The sequence below is a fragment of the Manis javanica genome, chromosome 4, assembly GCF_040802235.1.
Source record: "Manis javanica isolate MJ-LG chromosome 4, MJ_LKY, whole genome shotgun sequence".
Lineage (NCBI taxonomy): Eukaryota > Metazoa > Chordata > Mammalia > Pholidota > Manidae > Manis > Manis javanica.
In genome coordinates this window covers 4,467,406-4,479,504 of record NC_133159.1, presented here as the reverse complement: position 1 = coordinate 4,479,504, position 12,099 = coordinate 4,467,406, and the positions used below count along the sequence as shown (strand labels likewise).

At 50.3% G+C, this 12,099-nt stretch overlaps 1 protein-coding gene across 1 annotated transcript; it reads left to right on the top strand.

Annotated features, from left to right (window-relative positions):
- The first annotated feature begins 3,372 nt into the window (after positions 1-3,372).
- On the top strand, positions 3,373-12,012 carry ICMT (isoprenylcysteine carboxyl methyltransferase). The gene is made up of 5 exons (XM_036999850.2): positions 3,373-3,652; positions 4,375-4,463; positions 5,348-5,517; positions 6,217-6,434; positions 8,472-12,012. The coding sequence occupies exons 1-5, from the start codon at positions 3,458-3,460 to the stop codon at positions 8,652-8,654; spliced, it is 855 nt and encodes a 284-aa protein (XP_036855745.1). The 5' UTR covers positions 3,373-3,457; the 3' UTR covers positions 8,655-12,012.
- The last annotated feature ends 87 nt before the right edge of the window (positions 12,013-12,099 follow it).

Sequence of the window (12,099 nt, the reverse complement as noted above, 5' to 3'; positions counted from 1 at the left end):
AGAAAGGGCTCCCTTTGTGCTTGCCTTGCAGCTCCTAGAACAAAACAACATTCAAATGCTTATTTACAAAAAAAAAAAAAAAAAAAAAGGCTAGCGAGGCATCCCAGGGCTGAGTAGTTTTTCCTTTATTTGCTTATATTTTTGCTGGCTTGTTGCGCCCCTAGCCTAGGGGACATTGGAGAGCTGGGTGAAGAGTGGATGTTTGATCAGAGGATTTCCTCTCTGGTGGAAAAGCAGGCATCTGTGTATGTGTTTGTGTCCGTATCTCTGTGTGAAGTACTGTTTCTGTGCGTATCTCTCTGTGACTTTCTCTGGGTCTGTGCTGCGGTGTGTAAGAATATAGTAATGTATCCTCCATTTGCCCCATGGTCCCAAGCACAGAAGCCGGTGAGAATTATGCCTGGGTTTACCCCGCCTTATCTCTAAACATCCCGACCCTCCCCCAAGGCAACAGGCCTAGCGGATCCGCCACAATAAAAGGCACCACGCTGCTGCCCTCTCTCTCTCTCTCTCTCTCTGTCCCTCTCACTCGCTGCTCCCTCTCTGTTTCTGCTCACTCTGCTGCTCTCTCTTTCTCTCTCTGTCTCTCTGCTGTTCTCTCTGTCTCTCTCTGCTGCCCTCTCTCTGTCTCTGTCTCTCTGTCCCCCTGCGCTCTCTCTCTCTCCCCCCCAACTCTGTCCCACTGCTCTCTCTGCTGCTCCCTCTCTCTCTCCCCACCCCCGTCTGGGGCAGCCACTCTCTCCTTCAGATAATAAAGTCTCTTGCGTGGGCCCGTGTCTCTTGAGTCATTCTGGGTAAGGAGGGTCGCGGCCAGATACCCTTTCACTATGTATTTGCTTACTTGCCTTTTTCCTCCATCACTGCTCTGTGAGCCACAGGCCCTGACAGAATCGGCAACTCCAGTGACTTCCAAAAATTCCCTTTCCCTCTGGCCTGGCCCTACCTGGGAGATGTCTGCCTCCCCCTCTTTCTCCCTCCTCCGAGATGGGGCTGACAGACGAGATGTGTATGGTCTAAGGGGGAGTGGTGGGCAGAGGAGAGAGTTCTTCTGTCTGCATTACATTACTCTGTACCCTCAGAATGGGGATGGTCCCTGGAGATAATCAGGTCCCTAAGTCAGCATGGAGAGCAGATGTCAATTACCCGAAAAGGAGTTTCCTGGGAGCGGCTCTTTGCTAAAGAACCATACTCGTTCCCAGGAGAGAAGATGCAATGAGCGCCCTCTAGTGGCCCAGACGCATCCCGGCGCTGAAGGAGAGATTCCCAGTCTCAGGGAGACAGGGAGAAACTGGGGGTAGTGGCAGGAGCCCCAGTTCTCAGCTCCCAGAAACAGCCAGGCCTCCTTCCCACAGGGACTGAACCAGGGCCACTTTGGGTTTTAAAACATTAAATCTCCTTTTGTAACCGTACAGGTGGCCGTCTTGTGATGAAGCCCCTCAGACTTCTCATTAACAAAGACAAGTCCAAGTCTCTTTAATTGTGACCAGAATGTGTAAATTAGACTAGGTAAAGAATAAAGAAAATGTGAGTTTGCAAATCAAAGCAAACTAAACAGACACAAGACTCCGAGTTCTTCCTCAAGGCCACAGACAAACTTGTCATTCATGAATTCTGGAGATGTTTTGTAGGAACTTAAACTCCCCTCTCCCCAGACGCACCACCTCCTGACAATAAGCAGGTAGACCCCAGACGGGGTGGAGTCAGAAGATGACTGACAGTTAAGATTCCTGAAACAACCGCTTCACCTCACTGACCAAGCAGAAGAATGTGCAGGAGCTAATCACGCAGTCTATATTCTTACACCTTTCCCATAATTTTGTCTTAAAAAACCCTGGCTTGTAAGCCGAAGGCGAGTTTGGGACCTTGGGCATTAGCCACTGTCCTTCCCTACATCCTGATGTCAGTGTTTAGCTTTGCTGTGCATCACATGAGAAGACTCAGATATGTTTGGTTCTGTAACAATTTAAATTCCCACCAACCAAGTTTAGCAAATTTCTGAGCACCATTTAAGCATGGTTCCTGGCTTTACAAAACATCAATACCTGACTGTCAGATCAGAATCCCCATTTTATAGGAAACTGAAGCTCATAGAGCTGATTTGCTCAAGGTCACGAAGTTGGGCTGTAGCAGTGCTGGGGCCCAGATTACAGCTCAGGCTCTCCATCCTTCCCTAGCCCAGCTGCCCAGACGCCGGGCCTCCTGCCAGGTCCTGCTGGGTTGGGGTGGGGCTCCAGGGGCTCAGGTTGAGGGCCTGGCCTCAAAGGGATCTGACCCACTACTCTGGGCTCCAGCCTCCCTCAGGGCTGGTCTCCTATCCTGCCTCAGATTTGCTTTCTCCTGCCACTGTCTGCAAACTTGGTGCCAATCTTCCCCCCCTGCCCTTAGACGCCCTTGCCCTCTTTTCCAGCGGCAGGCAGACTGCGGGTCCCTGAGGGCCCCAAGACCTAGCTGCAGCATCTCTTCCATGCTGCCTCCTAACCCTCCTGCTGCCCACCCGCAGGCCTCGCCCTGGGGCCCCGCTCTCTCCTTCCCATCCGTATTTGACGCCTGCCTCCCCACTCCCACCCATATTTTGTTCTAGTCATGCGCGACTTGCCTTTCTCCTCCATCCTCACTCAGCTCTCCGAGGTGGAGGGCTTTAACCCTGTAAAAAGAACAATTCCTGATTATGAAAGTAATGTTGATTGTGGGCAATGCGGAAAATTCAAAAACATAAAGACAATAAAACTTGCCCAGAGTTGTGCCACCAGATGATAACTCTGTTAAAATAACTGGCTTATATTTCAATCATTTCCCCAGGCTCACACGTATGTTTCTGTTGTTCCCAAGTGAAGTCAGGGTCCCACTGGAAAGTTTTGTACTGTGCCCTTTAAAACACGCAATGTACCCTTGAGTTCTTCCACCATCGGCCAACATTTTCCCTCAACACGACCTGAAGTGGGTCATGCTACGCGGGGACTTCCCGGGTGGGTTTTGAGGCTGCCCGCAGGGGTGACCCCGAGCGGGCGCCGGGCTGGGCTGCGGACCCCGCGGCGGGGACCCTGCGCGCCGAAGGGGGTCTGAATTTCAGGGAGGCCAGGCTGGCCGAGGATGGGGTCGCTTCGGATTTCACGTGATTCCTTCGGACGGGGACCTTATCGAGTTTGGGGCTGACTTCGCGCGGCCGCCGGCGGCGCTTCTCTACCCGGAACCCCAGCGCCCGCAGCCCCGCCCGCCGGCTACAGCTCCGCGGAGTCTGCGGTCCCGCGGGATCTGCGGAGCGCGGGGCGGCGGGGCGGGGCGCTCGCCCCAAATTCGAGCCTCCGCCCCGCGGCACGGCGCTCTCGCGAGAGCTTGAGGGCGGCGCGCGGCTTGGCCCGGCGCTCCCCCGCCGGCGTCGGAGGCACTGTGCGCAGGCGCGGCGGGCGGGTTTCCCGGGGCTAGGGAAGCACCGCCTGCTCGTCGGCTGCCCTGCGCCATGGCGGGCTGCGCGGCGCGGGCTCCCCCGGGCTCCGAGGCGCGCCTCAGCCTCGCCACCTTCCTGCTGGGCGCCTCGGTGCTCGCGCTGCCGCTGCTCACGCGCGCCGGCCTGCAGGGCCGCACCGGGCTGGCGCTCTACGTGGCCGGACTCAACGCCCTGCTGCTGCTGGTTTACCGGCCGCCGCGGTACCAGGTGCGGGCCGGGCGGGAGCGGGGCTGGGGCCCCGGGAGGGGCTGCCTTCCCGGACGTGTTCATTAGCTGCGAGCTGAGGTGACAGGAGGAAGCTCGCCTCTACCTGAGGGGTGGTTGGGAAATTGCAGTTGATGAGGTTCATCAGCTGCCTCACGTGCGCGTGGGGTGAGGCGGGAATGAGCCCGTAGGTTCTTTTATGTAATTTAAGGTGCGGAGACCTACCTGCTGCCAAGTCTGAGGTCAAAGACCCTCAAAAGTTATTTGGAGGGAGTTGGACGCAGAGTCCCCGGTGCCCCCATCAGACTTGCTGTGTGGACTTGGGAGAATCCGGCCGACAGTTTCCCACAGTTTTCCCACAGCCCTGAACCATAATAGCAATAGTAATAATAGTGGCAGCTAAACCTTAGGTAGTACTTTTAAGTGCTTTCCATGGGTAATCCTCACAGCGATCCTAAAAACTAGGTACTGTGATCATCCCCGTTGTGTAGATGGGGAAATTGGGCTCCAGAGAGGTTAGGTAACTTGCCCAAGGCCACACAGCTGGAGGGGGTGCGTGCGGTATTTGAATCCAGGCACCCCTGCTTCACCCTGTTCATCTCAAATGGGCTGTACATGCTTGCCAGCGGCCTACTTATCCCAGGGAGTAGGATATTTGCTTCTGCAGCCCGGATGTGTGCTCCCAGAATGGCCGGGTGACGGAGTGTCTTTTGGGTCCGTTTCAGATAGCCATCCGAGCCTGTTTCCTTGGCTTTGTGTTTGGCTGCGGCATGCTGCTAAGTTTTAGCCAGTCTTCTTGGAATCACTTTGGCTGGTAAGAAGTACTTTGGGAGTAATGGTTTGGAGACTGGGGTGGGCAGATCAGAGGGTATTCCTCACCCCTGTGTCTCATCTCTGACTAGGCTGAAGGCTGTTTAAGATCCCGTGGAAAAGAGGTCTCTAGCTTCCACCTAGATCGCCATGTCTTGGACCTTGAGCACTTGTGCCCATCGGTTGCTTATGTTGCAGGCAGAAACAGTTCTCCCTGGCACCCTTCCCACAGGTGCCCTCGTTAGTAATGTGACAAGCGCTTCCTGGACAAGGGTGCAGGTCCTCAGTGATGGGAAGGGGCAAGGCTCTGGCTTGTCTTCACAGGCCTTTTCCATCTCTAATTTCTATTAGGTCACATCTAGTGCATCCCCCATGGCCAGTGTAGGATTTTTCCCTGCACTGTGATTTCTGTCCCTTGAGCCTTCTAGTCCCTGACCTGGATATGAACCAGCGGCTTCAAGGTAATAAAGCTTTATCTCCTATTTTCAGTACTCTGAGCCATCTAATCCTTTGCTGGAATCACTCATTTTGTTGAATTTTTGTATTTAACATACATCACCGCTTTATTGTGATATTTACCTGTTTCATGGTTTGCTGTGTGTAGTATGATTTTAAAAGGGCAGAAGGACCCATATTGCCTCCTTAACCTCTGTCTGGTTGGTTTTGCGTGTGACATTCCAAAATGTAGTCCCTTAAAAAAACTACCCCACTTTCTGCAGACCTGAGGGGTAATGTTGCATATGGCCTCATGGACACTCTCAGGCAGATGTCAGTAGGACCTCATTGTAGAATTGAGGGACAGTTCAGGAGACCCAAATGTGTACTTTGACTTATGGCTAACTTGATTCCCTTGCCTCAACTTACTTCTCTCTTTTTGTTTTTAAATAGGTACATGTGCTCCCTATCATTATTCCACTATTCTGAGTACTTAGTCACAGCAGTCAATAATCCCAAAAGTCTGTCCTTGGACTCCTTTCTCCTGAATCACAGTCTGGAGTATACAGTAGCCGCTCTTTCCTCTTGGCTAGAGTTCACACTTGAAAATATCTTTTGGCCAGGTCAGTGCGCCCCACTTCCCCCTCTGGAGGATGTGGGTTCACCTCTCAGGTGTAATCTCCCGGAGTGATTTTCCCCAGCCCTCTCTCCACACTAAGCTCTTTATAAAGGACAAGCACTGCTTGTAAATCCCACTCTGCATTTTGAATAGAGGGTGTGTTGACGGCCTTTTTGCCTTAAGCCTTCCGAAACACAGTGAGCCATCCAGCATGAAGTCCCAGCCTTATGATAGCTGTGATCCTAATTTTACAGTCAGAGGAGACTTGAGAAATTCCATGTGAAGATTTTATGACGCAAAAACTTCTTCATCTGGGACCTACTCTCAAATTGAACTTTCCACTATGTGGTTCCCAGGATTCAGTAAAGGGCCAAGATGGGAAATGATGGATCCTTCTTTGCTTCAGTTAGCTGTCCTTGTCCCCAAGGGAAGGATGGGAGTGTGTGGCAGGGGGCCGTGGACTGAGAGCTCATCAGCTCTCTGCTAATCGGGTGGTTATCACTTTAAAGTAAATGGATGAACAGCACAACTTAAGGGATGTGCTTTACTTGTAATTAAATTGTAGTGTGACAACAAATGCTAATTGTCCACCAGCATGTTTTCTAGTGTTCCTGTCTTTGGAAAAAGGTTAATTTTAAGCATTCAGAGGGGGACCTCAGCAGTCCGCCGCTTTACTTCCCTTTGTCACACATGTCTCCTGCAGAGTCGAAGCAGATCACCTGGCTCAGTGCCACAGGGCTGCTAATGGTGGTCTTTGGAGAATGTCTGAGGAAAGCGGCGATGTTCACAGCGGGTTCCAATTTCAACCACGTGGTGCAGAATGAAAAATCAGAAACCCATACTCTGGTGACAAGTGGAGTATATGCCTGGTTCCGGCATCCTTCCTACGTTGGGTGGTTTTACTGGAGTATTGGAACCCAGGTATGGTATCAGATAGGACACTGGCCTTTAGTTTATCTTTTTTTTTACATTTGTTTAATTGACATAATTCACATACCACAAAATTCACAATTTTGAAGTGTACCAATCAGTGGATTTCAGTGTGTTCCCAAGGTCTTGGTTTCCCTTAAATAGGCACCTGTGCTCCCTGTCCTGTTCCAAGTAGTAACTGCATATGTTAGGGAGTCCTAGACTTGTTCTCTTGGTGATTCCAGGGGCTGTTGCCCTGTACCCCTGTACCCCTTCCCTGCCCATTTATCTTAGATCTGGAAGCCACCCCCATGGGGTAAGGACAGAGGTAGGACTTTGGGGAGGGACAGCCTTCTGCCACTTAAGTGGCAACTTAGCTCATTTTCATTAGAAACTGTTATTGATGACCTAATGCAAGGTCATGGAACAGGTTTAATATGAGCTATGGAAGTTGTTCTGTCTTGGGGTGCAGATCAAGCCTTGTTTCTTGACCATTGTCTCTTGAATGTGTTCTCTTGGTCCCAGGAGGACTTGACTCAGGAATGCGAATAGAACTTAGAAACCTGATCACCTCTTTGGAAAAATCCCCCTGGGCCCAGTACCCTGTCGGCTTGCCGAGGGGCTCTGGTGACCTCTAGTGGATAGTAGGGGCAGGTTATTGCAGAGTTTTTATTTTAAAACTGGCATTTCTGAACCCTAAGACTCCTGTATTAATCATATGGCCTGAAAACAAATTGTAGTTGAATCATGTAATCTGTCATGAATACTGACTAGATACTTAAGTGCTATAACACAAAAGAGTTTTTCATCCTTCGACTTTTTACATTGGGAGCAACACCCACATGTGTGACACAGATCAAGCCTTTGTTCGAACAATACTTGACCTTACTGTGCACAAAACTATTTTCTATTTTACTATTATCTGTGGTGCTATTGATGACTCACTGAATTGATTTCATGTCTCAGTAATGGGTTGCAATGTGTACCTGGGAATCCCCTCTGCAGGGCATCCCAAGAGGTCACCCACATCTGCTGGCTGTGAGGGCACAGGTGCTGGGGTTGCTGACCAGGCCAGTCCTGGCTCTCATGTTGACTGCTTAGCCTCCCTTTTTTCATGTGTTACGTGGCGACAGCAGGGGTACCCCAGAGGTTTGCCATGGGAGTCGAATAGCTTGTCAGTTCAGGAGCTTAGCATGTGCTGGGGACACAGTAAACTCTTAGTAAACAGTGAGGGGAATAAGAACTTGAGGGCATCTGCCTGGTTCTTCCGGTGGAGGTCACCCACTTGGGGAAGATCCATGTCCATAGGGGTCAGTCTGAGTGGACGGGTGGGTTAGTGGGTTCCCCACATAGCACAGGAAGTGCCCTGAGTACTCTTGGCCTGCAGGACTGTTTGGCAATGGATCAGTAGGGAAGAGGGTCTGAGAAGTGGAAAAGCCATGTAAGTAAGGAGGTAAGAGGCAGTCAAAGTCGAGAAAGCCAAGGGGAAGGGGCGGGAGGAGGCAGTTGAGGTGCTGCCTTCCCAGGTTTGGCGTCAGGGCTTTCTGAGCAGGAGTGTGATTTCAGAAGCTTGGGTAGGCAGCAGTGTCTCTGGCCTCTGGGGGCCTGGGGCGGGGGACTGGGCAGCTGTGAGGTGCAGGGAGTGTGTTAGGATGTGGTGGAGTCTGGGCTGGGATCCCAGTGGGGAGGCAGGAACCCAGAATGAGGCGTCACCTGTTGGGGTGGGAGGACGAGTTGCCATCACCCCAGCTTGAGGGTGGGGGTCTGAGAGGCTGATCTTGCCTTTTAACTTTTTGACGTCTTGCAACGGAAGAGGACAATAGGGAAGGAAGCTGCAGTGATGAGTCTAGTACTAGTGTGACAGCACTGGTGTGATTTCAGCTAACAGGGCCCGGACCCTGGCCCTGGCTCCCAAAGACTCTGATTGTATTTCCAAGCCTCTTGGGCTCCAGGCAGGAGGTCCTCTGAGGGTGTTTGAAAGGAGCAGGGGCCGCTAAAGTTCATGACGTCAGATCACTCTGACCCCGATCAACTTCGTGTCCCCATCAGGTGATGCTGTGCAATCCCATCTGTGGCGTCGGCTATGCTCTGACAGTGTGGCGCTTCTTCCGGGATCGAACAGAAGAGGAGGAAATCTCCTTAATTCACTTTTTTGGAGAGGAGTACCTGGAGTATAAGAAGCAGGTACCCACAGGCCTGCCTTTTATAAAGGGGGTCAAGATGGAGCTATGACGTGCCAGGGGCTGGCAGGCTGGGCTGAGGGGCCGCCCACTCCATGCATCCTGGGACAGAACTGCCTCTGGTTGGCCACTCTGCAGAATGGATTTTCCTAATCATTTTATATGTCACCAATAATTCTACTGGAAAATCACTCAAGACCAAATGGTCAGAAGCCTTAGGACCAAAAGACCCTACCCTGGAGCATCTGTTCTTGGGCTGAATCAAGGTATGGTGCAGATAAAAGATGGACAAGGAGCAAATAACAGCAATATTCAACAGTGCCCCTGTGGAAGTGCCCTGTGGGAAGTGCTGGGCTATGCGCCACCCCCACAAGGCCACAGTGTATTTAGGTTGTAGCCAAGACCTGTTGGGAGAGGGGACTGACTCATTACACCGGGTAGGGCTTCCTCAGCGGGATGGGGGTGTGGGCACCTGTGCTTCCTAGTGTTAGAAGTGCATTCAGAATCTTTAAACAAGACACGGACTGCACAGCTTTGACCTTACTCCTGTCCTCCAGTGCATGAGCATCTGCACAAGGTTAATGACGCTTCCTTACAAGCACTTTCGCTTCTCATAGATTTAATCCTACTTACATATCTATTTTTTATAAATAGCAGTATAACTTCAAAGGGGACTCACTTGGTGTTTAAAGCCACAACTTTTATTTGGCAGAAAGGCAGCAGGGAGACCTCCAGACAATTTGGCTGATACCAGAGCACCCCAGGCCAGGGAGGCTGGGCCCCTGTGCCTTTCCCCAGGTCCTGGCTCTGCTCTTCTCCCAGGAGGGGGCTGTTATCAGTGCAAGTGTCAAAGATGTGCCGTTTTTCCTTTATCCAAGAAATGCTTCCTGAACACCTGCTCTGCAAGGCACTGTTAAATGTTGAGAAATACTGCTCTCCGTTTATTTGGGATTGATTTTATTTTACCATACCTTTTATTTTTGTGTTTCAATTTAAATCTATTATCTATTGATTCCTATGTTCTGTTCTCAAATTTCCACCATCCCTAATGCCATTTTAAACTATCTTTTCCAAAGGGGTTTAAACATATACAACTACAAAATTCAAGCAAGCTGACTCATAAAAGTCTTAAATAGAGCAACTGATCTCAATGGACATTTAGTCAGTATTTTTGTTTTTCAAGTTTGGGGAGAATGGTTGGCTTTATGAGTCGAACATGAGCTTTATGACTCTTGTTTAATTCTGGACCAGATAGGAACTTGGTCTCCGTGTGAAATCCATGCAGTTCTGTGGTCTGTGGTGGCGCTAAGGAAGCGTGAGTGTGAAGGCAGTGGTGGCCCCTGGCCAGAGCGCTGCTGTGCCACCACGCCATGCCATGCCATGTCACGCCACGCGGCTTTCCAGGAGCCACTTAACCTTTCTGTGCCTAGACCGCCCCATATGTAGAATGGGGTCAATACCACCTACCTCACAGGTGTGAAGGCTTAGAGGAACAATGTCAAATTTTTTAATACTTAGATGACATAAATGAAATATACACTGTATAAGAGTTATGCAAAAATGGACATTTGGTTAACTGTATCAGATACCAGAAATGTGTGGTCAAAGAGCATTTTACCAACTCAGAAATATTACTTATTTCTAGATTTCATGGCCTGATTAACTTTTTCGTTGTTATATATACCAAAGAGGTTTGTGGGTTTGTTGATTGCTGGTGTGACACTGGCTGGTGTGTGGAGTAGCTGACTGGCCCACCGGCTCTCACAGAACTGCTTCGGGAACTCTCTGCAAAGGGTTCCTCCAACATCAACGCTCCCCAGTGGGACATCAGCACGCACTCACTCTGGGAGCCTGAGTCGAATCAGTTCTGAACTTGTTCTGCAGACCACGCTTAGCGAAGTGACGCCACCTAGTAGGGGTGTGAACTGGAGAAACTGGAGGAAGGTAGAGCTGGGGTTTTGGCAGACACCCCCAGCTCTTTGAGGGGAATGTTCTTTCTTGCTGTATCTAGCGGGACTGGACCCAGCTTTTCATTCCCACCAGGGGCTCTGAAGTTGTCTTCTTAATAGATGGAGAGCAGCTAATGACAGCCCCTGGCTTTGGGGACAGTAAGACCCAAGGCATTGGCATTTGCTGACCCGTACTTCCTCTGCCTGCCGGAGTTCAGAAAGCCCACCCTTCTGCCAGGCCTTCAAGCTCAGATGGTAGGCCTCAGTGTTTCTCAGTAAGAGGCTGCCATATACCATCGGGGGCTTGACATGTTCTCACTTTAAAGAGTGATTCCATGGGCAGGAGTAGAGAACATTCCCACCCTGGTTTGTAATCCCAGGGCAGAAGTCAGCAATTACTTAGGAATAAGAAATGAACTACTTAGAGGCAGGATTTGGTAAGTGGTTGGCTTTCATCTGGTGCTGAGGTCTTCAGATTATTTTTAACGCTATAAATTTAGCAGTGACAGTGTACACAGCAGAGAATCAGGTTAATGAGGTACTGGCTTTTTGGGTATTCCCGAAAGCTTTTTGGGTAAAGGTCACATCACCAGTTCCCTCAAATTAGGAAACTATCAAGAGATTTCTTTTTCCATTACAGGTTTTAAAGTAGAGATTCTTAAAGGGAAAACAGGCACAGGACAGAACAAAGCTACTCTAAAGCAGATAAAGGGAGACATTTGATGAGCGTTTGCGGAGTGGCACTTTACAGAAGACAGGGCGAGTGGGGGGGAAGCCTGCGGAAGGCAGAGGCGGGGTACCCCACTGCCCTTTGTTGGTGTGAACTGTTTCTCCAGCTAAAACAGTAAACTTTACTAATTCTTTCTATTTAAGACTCTGGGTGATCGACATGAGGAGGAAAACAGCCCCAAACCAAGTGCGTTGTGTGGATAGCTGAAGCTCAGCGGGGTTTCGGCCCGAGCTCATTCTGGTAGCAGTCCCTCCGTAACAGGCTCAGGAAACCCCTGTGGCTCCTCTGCACGCTCTTGCTGCCTTAGGCAGTTGTGCTCTCCCGCTGCGTATCCTTCTGTAGGGACTTGGCACCTCCAGTGTGCTGGGAGAGGCTTGCTCTCTCTGCCCTGCTATGAAAGCTTGGCGCCTTGTCCTGGGCTTGGTGGACCTGCCGTCAGGAGTGGCCCCACGTGCGTGCTTTGGAGGAAGCTGTCCTGTAGCTAGGAGATGAACTCGGTGGAGTAATTATTCTACTCTTTTTACATGGGGAAATGTTTATTTAAATATTTTAAATTTGGCTTTCTTTCACAGATACTGATTATTCTTTCCAGTTCTTAAATAAAACTGTACTTGATTTCACTATGAACAGTATTGTAATTGTATAGGAGATAGAAACTCCTACGATCATGTTTCTAGCTAAGAAATGTTGAGAACCTACAGCATTAAAACCAGATGTATTTTGCCTACCCAGTTGGGGTCTGCATTGCATTCATGCCTCTAACCAGTTTGTAATGACTTGTTCTTCTTGCCCTTGAGGCCCCTTGGGCTTTGATGCCT

Excerpts from the sequence above, each read along its gene's own strand:
- ICMT (XM_036999850.2), top strand. The coding sequence starts at position 3,458 with ATGGCGGGCTGCGCGGCGCGGGCTCCCCCGGGCTCCGAGGCGCGCCTC. Across the intron at positions 4,464-5,347 it reads TCTTGGAATCACTTTGGCTG|GTACATGTGCTCCCTATCAT; the intron begins GTAAGAAGTACT and ends GTTTTTAAATAG. Across the intron at positions 5,518-6,216 it reads TGAAAATATCTTTTGGCCAG|AGTCGAAGCAGATCACCTGG; the intron begins GTCAGTGCGCCC and ends TGTCTCCTGCAG.